Source organism: Schistocerca americana, chromosome 2 (genome assembly GCF_021461395.2).
Source record: "Schistocerca americana isolate TAMUIC-IGC-003095 chromosome 2, iqSchAmer2.1, whole genome shotgun sequence".
NCBI lineage: Eukaryota > Metazoa > Arthropoda > Insecta > Orthoptera > Acrididae > Schistocerca > Schistocerca americana.
This window is the reverse complement of record NC_060120.1, coordinates 307,164,112-307,190,072: the sequence shown is the minus strand read 5'-3', so window position 1 is coordinate 307,190,072 and position 25,961 is coordinate 307,164,112. Positions and strand designations below refer to the sequence as shown.

Below are 25,961 nucleotides of genomic sequence, written 5' to 3'. Positions count from 1 at the left end.
TGGGACGGTAATAGACATCGCCCCAAACGAGCAACATGACCCCACCATGAGCTGGGATACCGTCCACAGGGGTGAGGTCATACCGCTCCGAGGTATAGTGGGTAAAGGCAATACGGTCAGTCGGGCGCAACTTGGTTTCCTGGAGACCAAGGACGAGCGGACAGTGCAGGCGGAGGAGCAGTTGTAATTCCTCCCGATTAGATCGAATACCTCTTATGTTCCAATGAAAGAACGCCATCGCTAGTCAAAAAGTTGGGGGAACGAGACGGGGGAAGAGCTGGTCACATCGACGGCTGCGGAGGGCCAGGGTGCGAGGGAACAACGCTACAACCGACGGGAGGCGGATCCGGTTCCATCGACTCGTCGCCAGCTGCGGCCACTGTCCCTGGTTGTGTAGGAGGGGCAGCATCATTTGCCGACGAAAGGCCAGCTGAGCGCCTGGCAGCAGAGCGTCCCGGCGAAACTGAGGACGGCCGGGAGCAGCGACTCACGGATGGCGCGTCAGACGAAACGCGCTGGGGTGGAGAGGGGGATAGAGACTTCTTCTTGGAGGCCTTCTTGGAAGGCCGAGGAGGCACAGGGATGGTGGGCTGGACCCGAAGAAGGTCCTCACGCGCGGGGTCCGTTTTGGAACGCCGGACCTCGGAAGCTGGGGTCCAGAACGTTTCCCCGATGGTCGCCTGAGAAGAGGATCGCTTCTCAGGTGGCGTGGGGGAGGAGGAGGAGGAGGAAGGGTGGCCCCTGGGGCAGAGGGAGTGGGGGCCACGGGGGAGGAGGATTTGGAAGGGAGGGATTTGGGAGGCGGAGGCGGAGGCAGAGCCCCCGGATGGGCGGAGGAGGCGGAGGGGGGACAGGATAGGGGTGAGGATACTGCGGAAGGAGTGGACACTACTGAGGCAAACGAAGTGGTCAATGGCACGGGATGGAGGCGGTCATACTTCTTCCTGGCCTCAGAATAAGAGAGCCGATCCAAAGTTTTGATTTCTTGTATCTTCTTCTCCTTCTGATATGCGGGGCAGTCTGAGGATCTAGGCAAGTGGACGCCAGGACAATTGCTGCACCGAGGTGGTGGGGTGCATGTATGTTCCTCACGAAGAGGACGTCCACAATCGCCACAAAGGGGCTCAGCCTCACACCGTGACGACATGTGCCCAAAGTGCAAACACCTAAAACAGCGCATAGGAGGCGGGACGTAAGGTCGCACGTCACACCGGTAGCACATCACCTTTACCTTTTCCGGGAGAACGTCCCCCTCGAAGGCGAGGATAAAGGCCCCGGTGTCGATGCGACGGTCTTTGGGGCCGCGCTGGACTCGCCGGACGAAATGCACGCCTCGGCGCTCCAGGTTGGCCCTGAGCTCCTCATCAGATTGTAGCAGGAGGTCACGATGAAAAATAACCCCCTGCGTCCTATTTAGTGCCAGATGTGGGACAATGGATACTGGGATGTCCCCTAGGCGGTCGCACGCCTGGAGCGCCGCCGACTGTGTGGCGGAGGTGGTCTTGATAAGAACGGACCCTGAACGCATCTTGCTGAGAGCCTCGATTTCCCCGAAGATGTCCTCAATGTGCTGAACAAAGAACATGGGCTTGGAGGTGGCGAATGTCCCCCCATCGGTTCGAGAACAGACCAAATAGCGGGGGAAGTACTTCGCCCCAAGCCGGCGGGCCTGTCCCTCCTCCCATGGAGTGGCCAAGGGGGAAAGGGCAGGAGAACCAGAACTAGAAACGGTACCTTTTCTTTTGAAAGACTCGGCCGCAGAGCGACCTGATACGTGTTGACGTTTCATCTGCGAAACGTCCGCCCCGATACCACCCACTCCGACCAGGGGCTCTCCCCACGGGCGCCACCCAGCCGCAGCAAGGGCCACCTGGCAGGATGACCATTGCCGGGAGTCCTGATGCCCCAAGGAGACGGGCATCTACTCCTTGGCCGACGTGGGGAGGGTGCAGCTCAGGTATCGGCAGTACGATCCCTGTGTTGTCAGGGGGCTACAACCTAGAGGGTACATGATGACCCCACCACAATGGGCTGGCTACTGTGCTGGATTTCTGGTGCCATGGAAAGTCCATCATGATCGCTGGTGCAGATGGAGATGCACTATGGGCGTAACTTGGACAACCCATCAGGCGTTTAGGCCCAATTTGAGGAATAGTGAGTATGGTTACAACGCTGGTGCAATGCTGAGTGCCAAGGTCTTAGTGCACTTAGGACCAGTGGTACACCACGTAAGGTGTCCTTCCCCAAAAGGCTCGTACTTCTGTAGAATTTTGAAAAATGGAGGTCAAACCCCAAGGGGGACCATCACATGGAAGGCTGAAACGGTTGAAACTCGTTTTAGTCGCCTCGCACGACAGGCAGGAATACCTCGGGCCTATTCTTACCCCAGACCCGCAGGGGGGAATTACAGTTTGTGAAAGCCTCAGTGAGACACGTGGTATATCTCGAGAGGGACCATTCGTCACTACAATTGCAACAGCCACTGGTAGCCAGGCTATATGGACGGGACTACTTCATATGTAATGGGTGGCAGCTAGCAAAGTGGATGTATTGATGGTAGTTAGTAGGTTTAATATTGATGGAGATACTGATGTGGCCATCTCTGAGGTTGAGTGGGGCCAGGTGTAGCAAATGGGGAAGAATGTGTTGAGGTTCTAAAGGAATGTGGATAGGTTGTCTTCAACCTCAATTCAAATCATGAGGATGTCATCAACGAATCTGAAACAGGTGAGAGGTTTGGGATTCTGAACATCTAAGAAGGATTCCTCTAGATGGTCCATGAATATGTTGGCATAGGATGCTGCCATGTAGCTGTAACCCAGATTTCTTTGTATGTGATGCCTTCAAAGGAAAAGTAAGGGTGGGTGAAGATACAGTGTCATGGCGACTAGGAAGGTGGCTGAAGGTTTGGAATATTTTGGAAACTGGGAAATTTAGTGTTATACAGTGGTAAGGCCATGGTATCAGAGATGTTAATGTAAATGGAGGTGGCATCAATAGTGATAAGCAGGGCACCATATTGTAAAGGAAGAGGAACTGAGGAGTGTCTGCAGAGGAAATGGTTGGTATCTTTTATATAGGAGGGTAGGTTGTGGGAACTAGGCTGAAGGTGTTGGCCTATGAAATCAGATATTGTGGCGCAGTAACCAGTCGTGAGGGGATGTCCCGAGTGGTTGGGTTTATGGAATTTAGGTAGCATGCAGAATGTAAGAGTTGTGTTTGAGTGTGCAAGTGTGTGTGTTTTGTTTTTGTTTTAGGATGCAAAAACTTGGGTCATTCGCGCCAATGTCACAACCATAAACACAAAGACAAAAAGGGAGTTAAAACTGAGTATGCATTACACCCAATTGATGGAAGGAGAGACAGCTAAAAACAGATACTAGGAGAAAGGTCCATAAAATACGCCACAGAGAAACAAGTTTCCTGAACTAAAGATTAAATGTCCTTCACCATATTGCTATGATGGATGAAAGGCAAAACGCAGTCGACAGCCCGCACATCGCTCATTAATACAGTCGATAACTCAGACTGCAAACATAAATGAGAATATAAGTGGTTAAAAAACGGGCATTGCATCAGGAAATGGCAAACTGCCAAAGGTTGAGGGAATGAGCACATAGTCATGGTGGAGCACCACTTAACAAATGGCGATGGCTAAAAAGACTGAGCCCAATATGCAACCTAGCTAAAATTATCTCCTCACAGAGAGAGAGCCGGGAGGAAGTCGTCCAAGCTGCTGGGAGAGGCTTAATTCCCCAGAGCTTGTTGCCATGAAGGGAGGACCAGTGGTGATGCTAAAGTGACACCACCTGCAGACAGATGGCAACATGAAGGTCATCAGAGGGAATGGAAGAACTAGTGGGCTGAGGTACGAGGACTGCAGCCTTGGCAGCAGTGTCAGCGGCCTTATTTCCCACCAGACCAACATAAATCACAGTGGCTCCATCAAGATTGAGCAAGTGACAGCTTTCCTGGACTCATTGCACTAAGGGATGGATGGTGTACAGCACACAGAGGCTCTGAAGGGCACAAAGAGAGTCAGAGCGAATGACGCATTTGAAAAGCCTTTGTCACTGGATGTAGTGCGTGGTGTGATACAAGGCAAAGAGCTCTGCTGTAAATAATGAGCAACATTCCGGAAGCCAATACTGAAAATAATCTGCACATATGATAAATGCACACCTGACACCATAGTCATTCCAAGAACTATAAAAGTACACAAAGGTACTATCGTGAGGTTCCACGTGAAGGTCGTGGAACTTATGGTGATTGAGTGAGGCTGGAGTACAGCCTTAGAAAGCTAAGGAGGCCAAAGTGAGCTTGGACCACCTTAAGAAGACAAGGTGGTGAAGGGTTCACACCCATCAAGAGGCAGGTAGTGTGAAGTTAAACTGCCAGAACAAGAGCCAAAAGTGAACTCCTGGAGGTAACAGACAAGAGGGACGCGCATCATACTGGCGACCAAAGGATTCATCAGAGGACGCATAGGATGGGTGGCCGTCACGGTGGGATGACAATAGTAGTTCGGTACCTTCTGAATATGGACTCTCAATCAAACTAGTCTAAAGGCACCAGTGGCCAAACGAATGCCATGATGATGGATAGTATTCAGACAGCGGAAGAGGGACGGACATGCAAAGGCATAAACGAAACACCTGTAGTCTAGTTTCGAATGGACAACGTTTTGGTTTAGTTTTGCTTTAGGGCACAAAGACTTTGAAGGGCGCTGAGTGAGTCTGAGCAGAGGACACAATTGAAAAGGCTCTGTCACTGGCTGTACTCCAAGGCTTGATACAGGGTGAAGGGCTCAACTGTAAATACGGAGCAGTGGGCCGGAAGCTGATATCGAAAGACACGCATGCCAATGATGAAGGCACACCCGACGTCATGTCAGTCCGGGAGCCATCAGTGTATACATAGGTACCATTGTGAAGTTCCATGCGAAGGTCATGAAACTGAAGGAGATAGACTGAGGCTGGATTAGTGTCCTTCAGAAACGAATGAAGGCCAAGGTTAACATGGGCAGCTTCACAAAGCCAAGGTGGTGACGGGTTCACACCAACTGGGAAAGTTGCACGTAGTGTGATGTTAAGCCACCGTAGCAGGTGCCGAAAGCGGACTCCAGGAAGTAACACAGAAGAGGGACGCACCCCATACTGGCGATCAAAGGAACCATCGAAGCAGCAGCAGAAGAAGAAGAAGAAGAAGAAGAAGAAGAAGGTATAGGATGGGTGGCCATGCATGGTAGTCAAACATCATGCCTACCTGCTGACGAGAAAGTCACGACATTATGACAGCAGTAGTTTGGCAGCTTCTGCATAAGCACCCACAATCAAGTTTCAAATGGACAAGGGACCGGTACAAACAGTGGTGGGTGGTCCAATACACTATGCAGGAAGTACTGCTGAGTGCACGTAGGACACTGAGAAACTGCATGCAGTGAGCTGCCAGGTAACACACGTGGGAGGTCCGAGAGAGTCTCCTATTAAGCATCAGCCCCAGGAATTTCGTAGTGTCAATAAACAAAGAGCAACCGGACCAAGATGTGAAGATGGTGGAAGAAACCAACTGCACCATCAGAAATTGATACAAACGGTTTTGTCATTGGAAAAGCGAAATCCATTGTCATTGCTCCATGAGTAAAGACAATCCAAACGTCGCTAAAGCTGCTGCTCAAGGAGACAAGTCCATGGAGAACTGCAAGAGGTCCCAAAATCATCAATGAAAAGGGAGCCGGAAATGCCCAGCGGGAGACACGCCATAATAGGGTTAACAGCAATAGTAAAGAGGATGATGTTCAGGACAGAACCCTGAGGCACGCCGTTTTCCTGTATACAGGTGTCCAACAAGGCAAAACCCACACATACCATGAAAACTCCGTCATATAAAAATTTCTGAAGGAAACTGGGCATGCGGCCTCTTGGGCTCCACATGTAGAGAGTATGGTGGATACCAGTCCACCAGCAGGTGTTGTGGGCTTTCTCCAAATCGAAAAACACAGTCACAGTCCGGTACTTCCGCAGAAAACCATTCATGATATGGGTGGAAAAAGTGACGAGATGGTCAACTGCAGAACAGCAGGCTAGAAATCCACACTGTGAAGTGGTTAGTAAATTGCGAGACTCAAGCCAGGGATGAATCAAATGTTTCACCACCTTGCAAACACATCTGGTGAGAGAGATGGTATGATAACTAGAAGGAAAGTGTGTCCCCTTACCTGGTTTAGGTATGGTTATGACAGTGGCTTCACACCAGCATCTGGGAAATGTGCCCTCTGCCCAGATGTGGTTGTACGTATAAAGCAGAAAGTGCTTGCCCGCTAGAGAAAGGTTCTGCAACATCTGAATGTGAACATCATCTGGCCCTGGGGCGGAAGTTCATTGTTAAATGATAGCATGATCTAATTCCCTCATAGTAAAGGCGGCACTGTAGCACTCATGGTTCTGAGAAGAGAAGGGTATCGCCTGAAGTGGAGTAGGCAGCTAGGCTGTGAGAATGTCAGAAAGGAACACGCATGTGCAAACTGAGAAATTGTCCTCTTCCATGTGATTGGCATAAAATGTGTTACGAAAGTGATCTGATGACCAGGTCAAACGCGCAGGAAGTTAATGCGTGTGTACGTATAATGTCCTAGCTCGAGGACAATTTTATAGAACTATAGAACATGGATAGGCTTAAACTATATATGTGGGATAGCAAATTCCACGGATGGTCAAAATGCATGCACGCAGGACAGACAAAATACCATCAGCTAGAAGCAGGCTAAATATATGGGGGATGAATAACCCATTTTTCAATTACTTAGGGATGGTGATAGTATTTGATGACTATGGTTGGATAAGCGTGTAAAGTTACTATCTTAAATTCTAAGTGCTATTGACCAGAAGAGGGCCAAATCAGTATGACAGGCTTAATGTAATTGCGTGAAAGGACACACAACGTCGCCTTCATCGCCCTTAATATCTAACAACTGACAGAGGTCATTTTGAATAGTGTTATGGGATACGAACCAAAACAGTGTAAAAAGAACCTAAAGCTAAACTAGTTTCTTAAAATCAGGTACTTGAGGTACTGAATCATGAGGCTTGATCAAGTGAGGTCTGTGAATGCTTATAGCATGGAACAGACAAACAACCTTTATGTTCTAATAGCTGTTGACGTGAAAGGTCAAATAATGTAACGGGCTTAATATACATGCGTGAAAGGACGTACAACATTGCTTTCATTGCCCTTATTATCTACTGACCGACAGAGGTCAAAGTGATTAGTGCTATCAGCTTTATAATCATTAGTAAAGGAAATCCAGCTAGCTTTTCTGCTATACTGAAGAATGCGATGACACTGTGCACACAACTGTTTATCATGAATGCAGTCTGCCACTGCAGGATGACAGTTAAAAATGTGGAGAGCATGTCTCCACGGGTGGATTGTGTAGCGGCACGTCTCAGTCCACCAAGAGGCCAGGATATGGCAAAGTAAAGAAGAAATGCGACGAACGGAATGTTTTGTGGTGCTAAGGATAACATTTGTAAGTTATTCTACCTGGTCATCACAACTGGGGAAATGTTTGTTGATCCCCAGGGAGGGGTAAAGCTCCCAGTTGGCTTAGTAAGCTGTCACTTGGGTGTGCACGTAGGTGGGATAGGAGTCAGCAAATGGACACCACATGGGAAATGGTCACTCAAGTATGTGTCTGAGAGAACAGACCACTTGAAACAATGGGCAAGCTGGGCAGTGTAGAATGAGAGGTCCAAACAGGAATAGGTGTGCATGGAGTCTGAAAGGAACGTATGTGCTGCCACATTAAGGGGATGAAGTTTAGGTGAACGCATTAAAGTCCCTCAACAGCACAATAGGACAAGGGAGTTGTGAATAAGCTGGAGGAAGTTTGGCCCGTTGACTCCAAATGATGGAAGGTTGTGAACGATACGAAGGGAAAAGGTCAAGTGAGGAAAGAAAATGCAGACTGCAACAGTTTGATAGTCAGGGAGATGGGTTGACTACGAACATCAGCCTGGATGAGCAGCATGACGCCCCCATGGGACGGAATACTATCCATGGAGGGGGCGGGCGAGGGGAGGGAGGTCAAAGCAGCCAGGAAGAAATGCAAGAGCTCAAACCGGTTGTGAGGACACAATTTTGCTCCCTGGACACAGAGAATAAGTGGACGCTGTAATTCCAAGGGCAGCTGTAAGACCTCTTTGTTGGATCAAAGGCCTGAACGTTCCATTGGAGGAGAGTCATGACGAAAAAAGGGAGTGGGAAAAAATGAAGGGGTGTCACCTCAGTGGCTGCCGAGTGCCAGCCTTTGAAAACTCATTGGTACAGGGGGCAGGGGCTGAAGGATCCAGCTCCATGAGATCTACAGAGGTGTCTGCATTCTCCTTCTGTTGGTCTCTGGGGTTCAGGGCAGTAAAATGGTTGGTGGTGCGCACCGGTGACATGGAGGTCAGCTGCGCGAGGGTATCACATGGCGACACCATCAAACAGGATATCCGAGTCAGTGAAGGAGAAGACCGTTTGTCTTTGTTTGACTTCTTAAAGCCTTTCCGGTTGGCAGAAGAAGGCTCAGATGTTGGTTCGTTGGAGTGATGAAGGAAGTCTTCATGGAAGTATTTCTTCTGTCCTTTCTGGCCTGCCAGTTGTGTAGCTGGTGACTTCACCCCATGACGTGAAAGTTTGGTGGCGAGTTTCACAGCTGGAGGAGGAGACGAGGATGCTGCCACGACATTGGGTGATTTTATAATCACGATGCTGAATCTGAGGTCGCATGGCTGCTTGGCCATGTCCTTCGTGAAGGGAGATGTAGCAAGAACAGTACTGGCATAATCCGTATCACTCTAGGCAGGGGGTGGGGTTACCTTCATAGTCTCAGATGTTACTGAATTTAGCATATGTTACAATTCAGGAGTAAGTAAGAAATAAGTATTTTTTTGTTTTCTCCAAAACTATTCCTGTCCCGAGATACCGACCTCCAAAGATGACACTCAGAACACCATTTTGGAGATGTGAATTTCGGAAATTTTTCTAAAATGTTTTAGCTCTGTAACAATTCTCGATATTTTGTCAGAGTTTTCTTTTTATTTGAAAGATAATTGCTTTATGATTACAATGGTATCCTCCGTTTGGACATATCTGTCAAACTTCTTTTATTGTCTCCTTTGGAATTTTTTTATAATTTACAGAAAACTTTTGTTTTCAGAAATGTCAATCCAGAAAAGTTAGATTTTTTTTCTGTCGATTACTACCATGTAGTACTATATTCCCCCTAAAGGAGAGCTTTCACTTTTAAGTTTGACAGGTTTTATTTTAAAAAATCTTTTTTCTTTTTAACTTTCAAGGGTAATATATATCTTCAATGAAGTTGTTTATTACTAATTTCTTTGTTACAATGTTTATTTCTATTGCCTTTGTTGCAGTTATTTCTTATCACTTTCTTTGTTGCAGTTATTTATTTTCACTTTCATTGTTGCAGTTATTTATTTTCACTTTCATTGTTGCAGTTATTTCTTACACTTGTGTAGTTTCTTGTCAGTTTCTTTTTCATGGTTGTTCATTGAAGGTTTCTGTATTGTAGTTGTTCAGTACAATGTGTTAACTGTAAGATGGCAGAGTTGTGAGGGGAGTGCGGGGAGAGGAGGAAGGAAGCATTGGCTGGTGAGGGGAGAGGAGCCGGGGGTGGAGGGAGGGGGGGGGGGGGGGGGGGGACAAGGCACGCCTACCAGTTGCAGTGCTGGCACTACAAATTGCGCGTCATGCTTACACGAAAGCAGACGAAAGGCTTGGAAGTAAAACTCGCTTTAAATGTTGTTCGTAAACGAAACTGAAATCGTCATGTACATTAAAATCTATATATATATATAAATGAATGTATGTATGTTTGTCTACTACGCGCTCACAAACCATTCATCCGATTGCAATGAAATCATCAATCATTACTTCAATTTCTCCACTTCTTTTCCTAAGTTAAAAGAGCGAGAAAGATTTATAAGAAAATGTCTTCTGCACTGCATGTATTTTTTTTTTTTAATTTGGAAATGTACTGTAATATGAATGTGTTTCGAAATAATACAGTAACCAGTGGTGTTTCCATACAAAGCAATACGGTAGCAAGGAAAAATGAAATATAAGGTAATTCGGACGAAATAGGGGGCTTCTTCAAAGTGATCGCGAACAAAATATCTGAAATGGAAACTTACTTTTTCTTGCCAGGCGTTTGTGGTGATACGCCAGGATGATTCTTGGAAAACTGTTTGAATCTTCCAATGCTACGCATGCTTTGTCCTGTGTATGTAGCAGCTCTCACTGAAGATTTGTAAATGGGGTGAAGCAATTTTTTCTGCTCCCTTTCTCTTTACCAGCATTCAATCACACGCAATATAATTTTGCGAGCATCACTACGTAATACTGGTTTCCTTCTAACTGTAGGCCTACCGGTAGGGGTTGTTGGCGACTCCCGAGATGGGCCAGCAACTGCCTCTTCACTCATTTTGATAATGTTTAGCACAATAAAAACACGCAGAACAGTACAGCGCAAAACAATAACGAAGTAGACGACAATGGCTACCTTGTACAACACAGTCAGCTACGTAATGTTGGCAGCAGTCGAAACTGCGTGCCTACCAAACCCTCCCGACGTTTACCGACTTCTACCGATTCAGGACTAGGGAGAGGTCTGCCATCTAAAAGTTTACACACTGTACTAATTTGTTTACTGTCGAGGCTTCTAAGAAATCTGAGACCATCCAGTGAGTTCTGAGGAATTTGCCAGCTGACACAGTTGCAGTGTGTTTTGTGAAAAGGACTGTTTGAAATGTCTTCCGACTGGGGCCACAGGAGAGTGAAGTGTGCTGACTATTTGCATATCCATAAAAGAGTGATATATAAGACAAACAAACATACGTTGTTTAGGTTGGGAATAAGTGTTCTCATTTGAAGACTCTGTTCCAAAGTGAAGATGTTTCCAATGATGACTTTGTGTGTTCTAAATGTTTTGACAGAACAACAACAATGATAGTATCTGAACAAGGTGAAGCCTTGCATGGTGCAGATTTTGCATCAATATAGGAAGAATTAAATATCCTGAATCATTCAACTACAGAGGCAGGTTTTAGTCCTGTTAAGAAACCGTGGTCAGTGAAATCGAGTCATAAGCTCTATGGCTCAAGAAAGTGCAGAGAAATTACTAAAGCTATGGATGAATACACTACAGCAAAACTGACCACACTCTTCAAAGTAGAAATTCCACCTTCAGAAGAAAATGAACCAAAGCACTCTTGCTCCTCTTGCCAGGTATTTTTCACAAATATCAATTCAGCTGTTTAATATTGTGCATACTACAGTGGAAAAGTGCAAGTTTTAAGTACTGTTCCAGAGACACGTTCAAAGGAAACAATTCTGAATCACGTTCCATAAGTATCAAAGTACATGGTAGACAAATCAAGAAATGTGAGGTCTGTCAAAGGAGTCTTTGGAAGACCAGATCCCTATTATGGTCATCCTGTGAAAGCAGCTCAAGTTCAAATAGTGCAGTAATTTTATCTGGAAGATAAATGGGACTGTTCTCGCCAGAGTGCTAACAAAAAAGACACTATAACTGTAACAGTTGAAGGTCAAAAAGTAGTGACAGTGAAGACCTATATGACTCACAGTATTAAAGAAACTTTTGCAATTTATAAGAGCAACTATACAACTTCACATGTTGCAAGATCAAAATTTTATGCACTAAAACCTAAGTGGGTAGTTCCACACCCACCTAGAGTTGTCTGTTTATGTGTGTACAGCACGAATTTTGAACTTTGTGTGGTAAAGTTTGAAGAACTTACTGGAGCATGTAACAAACGACGCCTTCGATGGGAGTGTGAAATCACTAGTAGTCTGTGACGTAAAGGGTGAGACACTTTTGTTTCAAAAATGTGGTGTTTCTCTGGAAAGGGAAGAAGTGGCAGATAACTTTGCAGAAATTACATGTGCGACACGGGAGGAAAATAAACTAATTAAGAAAACTGTTGCCTTTGACAGTTTCATTGATGAACTTGGTAAATGGTCAGTAAAAGCAGTAACACACTGGCATCTGAAGAAATTGCATCTATAACGCATTGCAGAAGTGAAAGGGTATGTACAGGCTCAAGAATTATGTTCAGAGCTTCACTGTGATTTTGCTGAGAACTAGCCTGTAATTCTCCCACAAGATGTACAAAAGTATCATTGGAGTAATGACCCGGTTTCGATTTTTACAGGAGTGACATTGTTTCAAACCAAGACCACAAGTATATGTGATGAGACAGGACATGACTCAGCACATGCTTTGCTAGCAATGTGCAATTCTTCAACTGCAAACAGGGGCAGAGAAGATCATCATTATATCTGATGGTTTTCCTAGTCATTTTAAAAATCGTTACCAGCTGTTTGAATTGAGTAAGTCGCTTGAGCCAACTGACTGGGTATACAGTGTTACTGGTCATGGGATGGGGCCTTGTGATGGTGTAGGAGGCCTACTGAAGCATCATGCTACAAAACAATCTTTCCAGACCAAATACAGCTGTGACTCAGAATGCTGAGGATTTTATGAGAGTCGTGAAATCTTACACATCCACTGCCCTCATTCTTTTGTCCAAAGAGGAAATCAAAGAATTCCATGAGCAGAAAAAAGAAGAATGGTCCAAACAAGGAATTCAGATGGGCGAACTCATACTGCATGCACTTTAAAGAGCAAGAGAGAAGAAATTTTGTTCGTTTGGCCAACACCTCAGAAACATCAGGATAATATTCAGATTCACAACCTGAGAAGGTGTGTGTGTGTGTGTGTGTGTGTGTGTGTGTGTGTGTGTGTGTGTGTGTGTCTGGTGGATTGCACAGATGATGAGTTAAACGAAACAGTAGTGAACTTTATGCTACCGCATAGACCAGCTGCTGGATATACGTTTCCAGCTGAAGGACAGCAACAATGCCATCAGTGCTCATCTATCCACTTACAAACCCTACCTCAGTGTCCCAATTCCAGAAATCCAGTATGATCTCCAGTCTATCCTCAACCTTAGGCCCATCCCAGAACCTCTCCCCGGAGTCCATCTCTCTCCTTACCCCTGCCACTCCCCACACTCCTACCTCCTACATACTTCCTAAAGTCCATAAACACAACCACCCAGGATGCCCCATTGTGGCCAGTTGCTGTATCCCCATTGAAAGAATCTCTGCTCTTGTAGACCAACACCTTCAGCATATTTCCTGTAACCTACTCTCCTATATAAATGATACCAACCATTTCCTCCACAGACTCTCCACAGTTCCTTTTCCTTTACCATATGGTGCCCTGTTCGTCACTAGTGATAGCACCTCCTCTACATTAACATCCCCAATGTCCATAGTCTTACCACTATTTAACATTACCTTTCCCAAAGTCCGATGGATTCCAAACCTACAATCTCCTTCCAAATTGTCATGATCCACTACATCCTCACCCACAATTACTTCTCCTTTGAAGCCATCACCTATGAACCAATCGAGGGTATGGCTACATGCACTCACGTGGCACCATCCTATGCCAATCTAGAGGAACCCTTCCTAGACACCCAGAATCCCAAACCCTACATCTAGTTCAGATTCACTGATGACATCCCCATGATAAGGATCAAGGGTGGGGACACCTTATCCACATTCCTCTTGAACCTCAACGCTTTCTTCCCCATTTGCTTCACCTAATCCTATTCAACCCAGCAAGCCACCTTTGATATTGACTTCCACCTCAAAGATGGCCACATCGGTATCTTCATCTATATCAAACCTACCAACCACCAGCAACGCCTCCACTATTCCATACCAAGACGTCCCTTCCATTCAGCCTGGCCACCTGTGGCCATTGCATCTGTAGGATGCGTGGTCCCTCTCAAAATATACCAAGGGACTCACTGAGGCTTTCACAAACCATAATTACTCCCCCCCCCCCCCCCCCCCTGCAACCTTGTTCAAAAACAAATCTCCCATGCCTTATCTCTCCAGTCACTGACCAACTCTCAAAGTCCCACCATCAGGCCACAGAGGAGCATTCCCCTCATGACTCAATACCACCCAGGACTGGAACAGCTGAATAACATTCAACACCAGGGTTTGAATAACTCTCATTGTGGCCTCAAATGAGGAATATCCTACCCGCAATCCTTCCCACCCCTTCCTATGGTGGGTTTCCACCACCCGCTGAACCTACACAATATCCTCATCCATCCCTACACAACCCTTGCTCCCAACTGCTTGTCTCATAGCTCATATCCCCATAGTAGACCTAGATACAAGACCTGTCCCATGCACCCTCCCAGCACCACCTACTCCAGTCCGGTCACAAACATCATCTATCCCATCCCTGTGAAACTAGTCATGATCTACAAGCTAAACTTCAAAGAAGTGTTCTATGTGGGCAATGACAACCAACAAGCTGTCTGCCTGCATCAATGGCCACCAACAAACTGTGGCCAAGAAAAAGCTGGAGCACTCCGTTGCTGAGCGTGCCACAGAACACAACATTCTTCATTTCGATGACTGCTTCACAGCATATGCCACCTGTATCCTTCCCATTAACACCCACTTTTCTGAAGTGTGCAGGTGAGAAGTCTCCCTGCAGTATATCCTAAGTTCTCATAACCCTCCTGGCCTCAACTTTTGTTAGTCATCGTCCTTACCCGTCTAACCCTTTCCCTGTTCCCATTCCAGCATTACACAGCCGTCTATTCCACCAATGCACCCATTTCCCTCCCCCTCCCCACCCTCCTGCCTAACTCCCACCGTCCAGTTGCTTCTACCATCATACACTGCTACACACTGCATCTCAGTTATATGCTGATTATCAACTATCCTTTTCATAACACTGTCACATCCCATCCTGGATTTTCCATTGTTAGAAATACAGATTATATGTATGAGGTATCTAGGGCAATCAGTAAAGGTGTTCAAAGTTGACGAGGTGGATGTATCCCACATCAGGTTGGAACAACGTCTTGCTATTTCCCCAAATCTATGCATCAAACATCTGTGGAGTTCCTTATATTATGAATTTTCAGGAAATTTATACAATTTGCAAAGTGGAAGAGTAGTAATCTGCAAAGTTTTTTTAATTAAAATATGTAAGCACTCTTGACTTTATAGTAATACTGTACTGAAACTTATCATATTTACAGATAGCAAAAGTTTCCTACAAGACTACTTAAATAGGAAGTGACACCTAAATACGGCATCTTCTGATTAATCTATAAATTAATATAATTTTAATTAGTAAGAACAGATTCTACCTCACAAGTTCCACCCCTGACAATTCCTTGTCCCACACAAGATGGTCTTCAATTGCAATTTTTGTAAGTAAATATTAATAATACTACATTTATTGATATTTCATCACATTGAGAATTGTTTTAATAGTGTGAATTCAATGTTTTATAAAGAAAATGAGGACATAATTTGCAGAGTTTTTGTAAAGTGTTGATGGGCATCCAATGCTGTGTCTATTCGCTGCCTCACCTGTGGCAAAGTTTTTAAGGCAAGGTAAGACAACGATTCGTATGATCGATCAATCAATCAATCTTTACTTTATTTCTGTTTTGACTTTTTGTTATTTACGCTGTTGACTGCTGAAAAACATAACTATCCCATCCATGACGCTGGAATCCCCCAAATAATTTTGGAGAGAAAAGACCAAAAAAATTAGTGAAGATCTATATAAATTTGCACATGCTTCCAAAAAGTTGTGTTAATTGTACTTTACCAGTTTACATGGAGTTCAAGTGTTTTTTTTTATTTCCTTTTTTTCTGGAAGCGTAAGTGTTCTTTAACTGTGTTTCTTATATCGCAAGAAAACTTAATATGATAGCTCTTTTTTAATTTGTGTAAGACTAATTAAGCAACATATTGTACATTAAATTTTTTTTTAAAAGGTACAGGTGTTTTTGGAATCAGATTAAATTACAACCACTCTGCCCTGTGTCCATCTTCACATATTGTGCTCCTGACACCGTTACCTAAAACCATTACAACTGTGAGGAGTAATTTTAACCACTTCCATAGGTTTTCCATATTTTTGACATATTGCACCAACACACCATATTTCTGCATGTCATATCAGTCATCTCCGCTGTCAAAAAATGTCTCAATAATTTATTGTTAGATCAATCACACAAATGATACACTCAATCAACTTTCACAAACACCAGTTCACACAACATCCCTGACATTTACCGTAAGACAGTATCACCTCAAGTAATCACCATCTACGGAAGACCCTCTGCTCAACACCAACTTTCAAGTACAATGCTCCTATATGATGCCACAGTGTCATTATGTCAATGGTCAAAGCTGACACCTCGTACTGAACACTTTGGATGACCCAGAATAGCAGCTCTGTTAAATTGAGAGAGAGAGAGAGAGAGAGAGAGAGAGAGAGAGAGAGAGAGAGAGAGAGAGAGAGAGAAGTGCACCATACATACTCAAACAATCTAGCTTGATAAGAAAGACAAACGTCAGTGATAAGTAAACACGAATCTGCATCAGAAGGACTCCACCTTCTTGATCAGAAAGACTCAGTCTTCTTGATGGCTGAATGAATGTTACTCATTATCTTCTTATAGTCTTCAGTTTATTATCCCTCTCAAGGAAATATAATATCCGATTGACAAATAACAGTACATGGCAAGGTAACTAAATTCTGATGGACAGCACATAAGCCCCAGTCTGCTTCTTACAAGCCTCTTTCGCCACTATCAGCTACCTCATCTTCTATATTGAGAAATGGGTCATCATCCCACAAAATTCAGTATCAAATACAGTACATTCATCAGGAGGAAAAATCTTTATGACACAATTATGGAAGTGGTTGCACAGTCAAGAGTGACATCTGGTTCAACCTCTGTGCAAATAGTCTCTGTTGATCCATTGTGAACACGGGACAGCAGCCGGTCAATTGTTTAACAAAGAAATTAGCCAAACAGCCATTTTTAAGAAGTTATTTTATTTTATTTTCACTACAAGTTTTGGCAATTTAATATCCCATCTGCAGTCAAGTCTTTGAAAGAAGCACTTGAGAATTCATGACATCTAGAAACATATGTCAATACTGATCATTTTTGAGAAGTGCATATGGGACTTGAAGGTTGCATATTGAATTGTTGAAACTGGAAGTGAAAATAATATAACTTTTCAACTCGCATAATTGTCTCGTGAATTTCTTTGTTAAGGTATGTGTTAACACGTTAAAATTACAGTACTTCTTCCCATTATAAAACAACAAAAGTATTAATGTAAAATCATTGTTTTGAGTACGGGTCATAACCCAGTACCTACAAAATTGCCTTAAGCTTTTCTTGCAGTTAGGCTGGAGACTACTCCAACACCAATATGAGGTGTGTGTGCACGCCATCTATGTAGAGAAGTTTTAGTTGCCCAGATCACAGCAACTACACGTATGGCCTTCTAGTTTCAATAAACTTTAATTGCTATCTTCAGTTCATCAACATGCATCAAACATTGTGCCACTATGTAGTGCACTCATCTAGTCATGAACATATAGGCACTAAACTCGCCGGAACAAATGCACCAGTGTAGTGTCAAGTACCAGTATAAAGACATAACTGTGGTAAACAAAAAAGTCACTAACAAGATACATTTGGGACACACAAGGGGTTACTTGCTCCCTCCGTGCTAACAGCTGATTTGGACAGAGCAAGTAATACCTTCTGTACCAAATGTATTTTATTAATAACTTTTGTATCACTTGCTTAAGTATACCAGATGTATTTTGTGTTTAACACAGTTATGTTTGTATTACTTGACGTATGACACTACACTGATGCTTCTGTTCCAACGAGTTTAGTGCCTATATGTTCATGACTAGATGACGGTGCACTATGTAGTGGCACAATGTTTGATGCCTGTTGACGAACTGAAGATGGCAAGGTTTGCTGAAACTAGTAGTCCTTACATGTAATTATGTGATTTAGGTGAGAAATCTTCTTTAACAAGAAGATTATATTTTTCTTAATAAAAGATTGCTCTCCTGGTGACGTCAGGTAACCGTATCTTAGTAGATGTGTGTTTCACTCAACTGGCAATGGATCTTGGGACTTTATTCACATTGGATATTTAACCACTCTGTATGAGGGTGGACAGCTGGTTTATATACAAATGACTGCAGAATGAATCAAAATTATATGTCTATTGTGTCCTGAAGAATTAGTATTGGATGGAAAGGGGATAAAACATCAACCTTAGTACAAAAATTAGATAGGATGCTTGTAACGTAACCCCAGAAAAAAATGTCACTATGATAAACGGCATCCAAAATCTTTTGTCCTTTGTCTTTGCTGTGGTTGGGTGCAATGTCTACTGCTTGGAGTGGCAAGACGACTTCTCAGCTCTTACTCACAAATATCTACTTCTGAAACTTTGTCTACATCATAGAAAAGTGTGATAGTATCCAAAAGATACACTACAGCCACACAGGTCAAGAGAAATATTCGATATGAGTCACAGGCATTGATCAGTGACAATGTTAATGGCTGCTGTGAAATCACATTTTGGTACACATGTTCACAGTTTGCTTATTAATTGGTGGAGTGAACTAACGTGAAAGCAAAAAACCTGATTGTGGTGACAGATTGATCTTGGCCAATATTTTTCTTTATCCAGCCACTTTACACCTATACCAGTATTTTCTTGCAGGTTTTCTCCTTAAATGAAATGCCTCTTTTGAATGGGACATTTGTGTGTTATATGCTTCATGATTGTCTCAGTATTGCATTTATTTGTCTGGGAGTTGTTGAAGACATAGGAACCATTATAGAGCGCATGCACGTACATTTACCTGAACTGCCCCCAACGAGTGTTTGCTTCAGATATACACATTTCAATGGTGTAGCAGAAGAATTAGTAATGCTTGGTTGCTGCATTGTTTTTAACACTTTAGTTCAAAATACAGTATAGGAAATATGAAGCATTCCACTTTACAGTATCTAAACCTTCCCTTCAGACACTGTGTATGGCAATTTTCTGTGCTGTATTTAAAGAGGTGGAAAGAGGGGAGGGGGAGGGAGAGAGGAAGCTCCAGCTGGCACCAAGGAGATTGGCACAGAGTGCATGATATAATCTTCAACACACTGATTCAGTGTTGACAACTGTTTTGGGCTTCATGCAGAGCACCTAGGAGTTAAATGACTACACAGAGGAGATTACCACTTCTGAGTTTCATTGACAGAGACCCATAATGACATTCCCGTAAAAGAGAGGGGGGGGGGGGGGAGAAAGCGAGAGAGCGAGATATATATATATATATATATATTTCACACTGGCGTGGCTGTTAGAGTATTATAGTAGTGTCTCAGATGTTGCTGAACCAAATTATTCTGCTATTAAATACCTAATCTTCCTCAGCCATATTCAGTCCAGAGTTTCACAATGTTCAAAATAATATAACTGTGAACTCCGTAAGTCACAATGGGTCCCAGTTACGTTTTTCTTCAGGAAGAAGGGTTGGAAAGGGGTGGAGGCTGAACTGATAGTCATCACAAAATATATTATGAACCTTTGCCTTGAATTTTACCTAACCAGTTTGTGTGTTTTAACAACACTTCTCTCCAAGTACAAAAATAAGATACTAACTGAACAAACAGTGCAACTAACAGGCTCTGCTAGCTTCTCTTGGGGAAATACGGAAGCGTCCGATCCCACCCGTCTGCTTTGACCCATGACGTCACAAATATGGCGGAAACAAAAACAAACACACACACACTTTCCACAAGAAGCCTAATGACACTAACGGGACAAGCGCGGGAAATGGGGTGTTTTGGGTGGGGGGCAAACTAAATATAAACAAATTTAGACGCCTTGCGTAGCTACAACGTGTAAGTGAAGACAGCCATGATTGAATATCCACCCACCTCCCCAGGGGTCGTAACCCCTGCAACCCATAGAAGATAAAGATGCTTCAGTAGCTGATTAGTGTTTTTTGTCTTTTTTTTAAAAAAAAATCTCACGGGATAGAACGAACAGATCAGAAAAGTAAATAAAATAAGATAAAACAGAACTGGAGACAGCCACACTCAAACCAAACTCCGCGCCGTCATGACGTCACACACGACAACACCCTTATGTCACGGGTAAAGCCGACGCGTGGGATCGGACGCTTCTGTCGACCCTCTCTTGGGGGTATTTACTAATCATGTGCAAGAAGACAGGCAGTGTTTGCGTGTTGCCAGAAGATGGGACCATTACAATGTGATGCTTCAATTTGTTTTACACGCACTGTAGTAGAGTGATCACCTAAGATTTCTCATACCTCCCCTGAATATTTATTGCAATACAGCCCATCTAACACATAATTCCATGTAACTGTCCAAATGGCCACGTTCTCAGTTCTTGGCTGAACCTTGAGAGAAGCACAAGCTGCTCTTATCTTAAGTCAAAAATGAGAAATTCTTTGTCCCAGACTATTAAATGTTTATATTAGGTAATACAGAAGCTTTTAGTGCAAGGAATCAAATAGTTTCCAGAGGCTCCACCGAACTATAAAACATTACGCGTCAAACTAAATACTTAAATATAGAAGGTCTTTAATCAATAGTTTTCTTGCTCAAGTTGGGACCTCGCCCTTTGCCCAACCGTGAACTAAGAATCTCGGACTTTTACAATTTTCAGTAGTCTTAGTAGGCGTTCAGGTTTAATGAAATTCTGTCTCGCAGAGTGCCTTCCCCCTGCCTACTGACAAAATGTTTGACACGACGCACAGATTGCCATTTCTCTATTGAGTGAAATAAGGTCCTACTCTGCATTGCCACCGGCACGAAAGCAAGCAACAGACGTAACGTCTCAATATATAGGCCTACGTTCTTCATAGATATTTCCCTACGACGATGGATTTAATAGCAATGCTGCAACAGACTTTAAAAAAAAGACAGGGACTCATCATTCCAAGTGTTGTGGAACTATTGATTTAATAGTGATTATATTTTCGACACATCAAACATTGGCACCCACAGAAAAAATTTGACCGCTGTATTACGCAATTCTGCAGTTTCCAGTAAGTCTTACCTTAGGAATGTTAAGGCAGACCGCCGACATGCCAACATTTTTAATATTCAAGCGAAATCGGTATCACTGTAGTACAAAAGCAAAACCTACCACCTTCGATCTTACACCTTCCCCCACTCTATTCCTTTCGTCCTCCGCACTCAGACTTGAGTTCGACAGTCACTTGACCGATTACGAAAGAGTGCAACGGTAAAGATATACACTAGGGACAGCCAAGGATTTACTATCGACTACGGCAGATTTCCCAAAATATTTATGATTACGTATTATAAGTTAATATTGGCTGCGCTAATGTATTGGAAAGAACATATGAATGACTCAGCTCAAATATTGCTCAAGATTTCTTCCGTTTTTTATCTTTGCCTATGTTTTCAATATTGTTTGATCTCTGACTATCCAAATGTGTGTTTTTTACTTTGGACTGGAAAAGAGGGAAGAAAATGGATATAGTTTAATGATTGGTGTGTTTGATTGTGTGTATCGTGTATATTATAACTACGAATAAAGTTATCGAAGAGCTGACATGATGCACCAGTGATGGATAAAATCTGCAGTTTAGCAGCATAAAAGTGATTCTGCTGTGTTGAGAGTGTGGGTGTTCAAATACAGACCCTATATTTCATTATTTGCTAATGCCACGGCAAATATACCATGAACGTAATAAGGAATGCTTTTCTACCCAACAAATTATTTAGTGCTCATGAACTAATTTCGCCATTTCACACAGGTTATCCATAATGGCAGACGAAGGAGGCGTTATTCTAACCTCTCCAGCGTCTGGAGTTCATGGGCGCCACAGTCGAAGAATAAAATTAAGTGATCAGCAGTTGGAATCAATAACACGGGAAGAACTCGTAAGAAATTGGAGAGAACTGGACTCGTACGTCGATGTACTTGAATCTCAAGTAGCAAACCAGGAAGGTAGATGCATAGTCTGAAACTGAATTTTTTTTTTTACTTGAAGTTTGTCGGGAATTAGCTTTTGTCGTGATTTGAGTGAACTGACGTTATTAATCATGTGGCAGATGACTGCCTTATTCATTCTATGTGTTACTGCAAAATATTTTGAATGTAAGAGTTGGCATTTATTGTGAAGGTAATTGCTTTAAAAGAAAAGTTCGCCATCCAGTGCAGGATGTAAAGTCTCCTTCACAATTTGAGCTGTCAGTGTAAAGTTATATTTCTTTGTAACTGTATTTATTGGATTTCAGTTGGACTGCATATGACAGTGGTCAATGTAGAAATATATTGATTGTAATGGGTTCACAGTGGTGTGTTCACTTAATTAGTATTATATGATGAACTTTCATGGTCACTGATCCATTGAAGTTTAATGTGGAACTCAGAATTTTGGAAACAAAACAAGGAGCAGTTTGACAGCTGAACTGTCATCCACTGTATGTGTAATTTGAGTGACATTTTCCTACCACATTAATTTGACATATTCAGCTAAAGAAACTGTATTTTTCCTGCTTGTCTTAAAGTTGCATAGACAATTATGTTTCTGATACAGTAACAGCTGTTTAGAAACAATCAGGATGATGGCAGTATTGGTACCAAATTAGTTTTAGGCTCAGATATATGAGAACTGGGATATTTTGAAAATAATAAAATTACAGTATTAACTTTACGCGGAGGGTGCAGATTTGTACATTGTCATTCATCATGAACTAGTACATTAAGTTATTCTAAATTATTAGAAAGGTTTCCATCTATTCTGTTTTGGTGTTAAATAAACTTTCTGTTCATTGTTGAAAATGACACAGTTATTTGCCTAAGGAACATAGGCCTAGTAGTTCAAACCAGTGACATGTTCTTTTGATATTAATTGATCATGATAAATACATAAATTCGAAGTATACCCATCACCAAGAGATGTTTTAAACTGTAATGCTAGTGGAATAATATGTTGACAGCCATCACTGTAATTAATTTCACAACTTAATTTTAAAAAGAGTGGTGATAGCAGTTCCTATAATTTGTAAATTAGGCCTACTTTACATTAGTTATTTTCCATGGATCCCATGGAGAGTGATCTCAGGGATATGGAAAAAGTCATGCAAGGAGGTGTAATTTTTTAGCTTAATCTACTATAACACACTGAACTAGTTCAGTGTGAAACTCCTTTGTTTAGGTGAATTTTGTAACTGGTTAAAATCACAATTTAAGATTTGTGTCACGGCCCCAAATTGAACTTTGGTTTCCTGAAATTTGTGAACGGTTGTTGACCATAGACTGTCCAAGCATGCCTCCTGGCATACCCCAAATTAAGTATCACTGAATGTTCCACTATGTGTCGAACGCTTGTCTGTAGATGTTCCCTCATCACAAGATGAACACTATTGGAAAAGAACAAGTACAGAGGACCTTGGCTGATTTACAAAAACCTGTGTGTAACTGAGAGTAGTGGGGGTTGCACCATTTCTCTGCTGTGATTGCTCTTATATTTAGTTTGCGGATTGTACCATAGGTAGCTCTTTACAGTGAACATCTTTAAAGTACTGTACCAAATTCCTGTACCATAAGAAAGGAACCTTTTAAATCTGTTGATCATCACTCTCGCATTTCGATTCTACTTAAAACTGATTGAAAACAGAAAATGTAGTTTACTGTATTCATTATTGTACAGCTTTGTAAGACATGTTATTGTAATGCAAAACATTAGTGTTCTTAATTGTAGCTGAATTTGTCGTATGGTTTCCTTTTCATTGAGGCACTGTCAAAAAATCAATAATTTGAGAGAGTATGTACAGGGATGACAGAGTTACAGTTGCAAGATGCTTGTGGGCTTCATGAATTTGCCCTAAGGTAAAAGCCGCAGTTTCAGACCAAAGGCAGATCTCTTCTTTGAAAAAAATAAGAAAACCAGCATTTGAAGCTGACTGCCAAATGATTCTACAGGTGCCAACATACAATGCACATAAGGACCACGAAGGTGATACAAGAAATTGGGCTCATATAGAGGCATGTAGACATCATTTTTCCCTCGCTCTATTTGCGAGTGGAACAGGAAAGGAAATGACTAGAAATCGTATAGGGTACCCTCCACCACACGCTGTGTGGTTGCTTTCAGAGTGTCGGTAGATGTCAATGTAGATTTAACCTTGCTTCATTTTTAAGTAGAATTGGGTTAGATTTCCTGCCTGTCTGCTAGGATAATTTATGCTTAAGAGCCAAAGAAACTGACACACCTGCCTAATATCGTGTCTGGCCTCTGCGAGCACACAGAAGTGTCACAACACAACGTAGCATGGACTTGACTAATGTCTGAAGTAGTGGTGGGGAGAATTGACACCATGAATCCTGTAGGGCTGTTCATAAATCCATAAGAATACGAAGGAGCGGAGATCTCTTCTGAACAGCATGTTGCCAGGCATCCCAGTTATGATCAGTAATGTTCATGTCTGGGGAGTTTGGTGGCCAGCAGAAGTGTTTAAACTCACTAGTGTGTTCATGGAGCCACACTTAGCAATTCTTGAAGTGTGGAATGTTGCATTGTCCTGCTGGATTTGCCCAAGTCCGTCGTAATGCACAAAGGACATGAATGAATGTATGCAAGTGACCAGACAGGGTGCTTACGTGCATGTCACCTGTCAAAGGTCATATCTAAACATACCAGGAGTCCCATATCACTCCAACTGCACACAACCCCACCATTACAGAGCCTCGCATCAGTTTGAACAGTGCCCTGCGGATATGCAGGGTCCATAGATTCATGAGGTGGTTTCCATATCCGTACACATCTATCCATTCGATACAATTTGAAATGAGATTCGTCTGACCAAGGCAACATGTTTCCAGTCATCAGTAGTCCAGTGTCGGTGTTGACGGGCCCAGGCAAGAGATAAAGCTTTGTGTTGTGCAGTCATCAAGGGTACTTGAGTGGGCCTTTGACTCCAAAAGCCCATATGAATGATGTTTCGTTGAATGGTTGGTGGCCCAGGATTGAAATCTGTAGCAATTTGGGGAAGGGTTGCACTTCTGTCAAGTTGAACAATTCTCTTCAGTTTTCGTTGGTCCCATTCTTGCAGGATCTTTTTCCGGCCGCAGTGATGTTGGAGATTTGATGTTTTACTGGATTCCTGATATTCACAGTACAAGCGTGAAATGGTCGTATGGGAAGATGCCCGCTTCATCGCTATCTCAGTAAGTTGCTGTATCCCATTGCTCGTGTGGCAACTACAACACCATGTTGAAACTCACTTAAATCTTGGTAACCTGGCATTGTAGCAGCAGTAACCAATCTAACTACTGCACCTGACAGTTGCTGTCTTATATAGGTGTTGCCAGTTGCAGCATCATATTCTGCCATTTTACATATCTTTGTATTTGAATACGCATGTCTATACCAGTTTCTTTGGCACTTCAGTGTTGATATTCAGCTTGTCGAACCAACTTCAGGCCAATGTGAAGATGCTTCCTACAGCTGTTTTGATTGATTTCTCCTTAGACCAGAACAAACATTTCAACTACTTGACTTTTTCCTTCATGGTGGGGAATTAGTGTCTAAGGCAGTGCAACTGATTTGTCCTGCTTTTCACATTGTCATAGAGGTGTACATGTAAGAAGACAACTATGTGATGTGTTCTGTACAGAGAGAGACAGAGAATACTCTGCAGGATCACTAATCTTTCTCACATATCACAAGGTACAGCTGTTGCCTACCCTGATAACTGGCAGTGCTGCTGTGTGCAATACATTGTGCCACTATTTCTTCTTGTGACTACTCCTAGTAGAATTTATATGTTCCAGAAGCTGTCACTGTCACCTCTTTATCTAATACTTGCCATGTTTGCCTTATGCCATCATAATGAACATACTTAGCCCCTCACCACACCTACCCTACTACGAGAAACAACAATAATGCCCCCCCTCCCCCCTCCCCCCCCCCCCCCCACACA

At 43.0% G+C, this 25,961-nt stretch overlaps 2 protein-coding genes across 2 annotated transcripts in view; one reads left to right on the top strand and one right to left on the bottom strand.

Moving 5' to 3' along the window:
- Positions 1 to 21,179, bottom strand: part of LOC124596601 (superoxide dismutase [Mn], mitochondrial) — a 54,471-nt gene extending 33,292 nt beyond the window's left edge. Inside the window, exon 1 of the mRNA XM_047135805.1 lies at positions 21,061 to 21,179. Coding sequence (XP_046991761.1) covers positions 21,061 to 21,098 — 38 coding nt within the window. The 5' untranslated portion in view covers positions 21,099 to 21,179. The remainder of the gene's footprint in view (positions 1 to 21,060) is intronic.
- Positions 21,180 to 21,456: 277 nt separating this feature from the next.
- Positions 21,457 to 25,961, top strand: part of LOC124596600 (pre-mRNA-splicing regulator WTAP-like) — a 43,804-nt gene continuing 39,299 nt past the window's right edge. The window contains exons 1-2 of the mRNA XM_047135803.1: positions 21,457 to 21,651; positions 21,788 to 21,981. Coding sequence (XP_046991759.1) covers positions 21,798 to 21,981 — 184 coding nt within the window. The 5' untranslated portion in view covers positions 21,457 to 21,651; positions 21,788 to 21,797. The remainder of the gene's footprint in view (positions 21,652 to 21,787; positions 21,982 to 25,961) is intronic.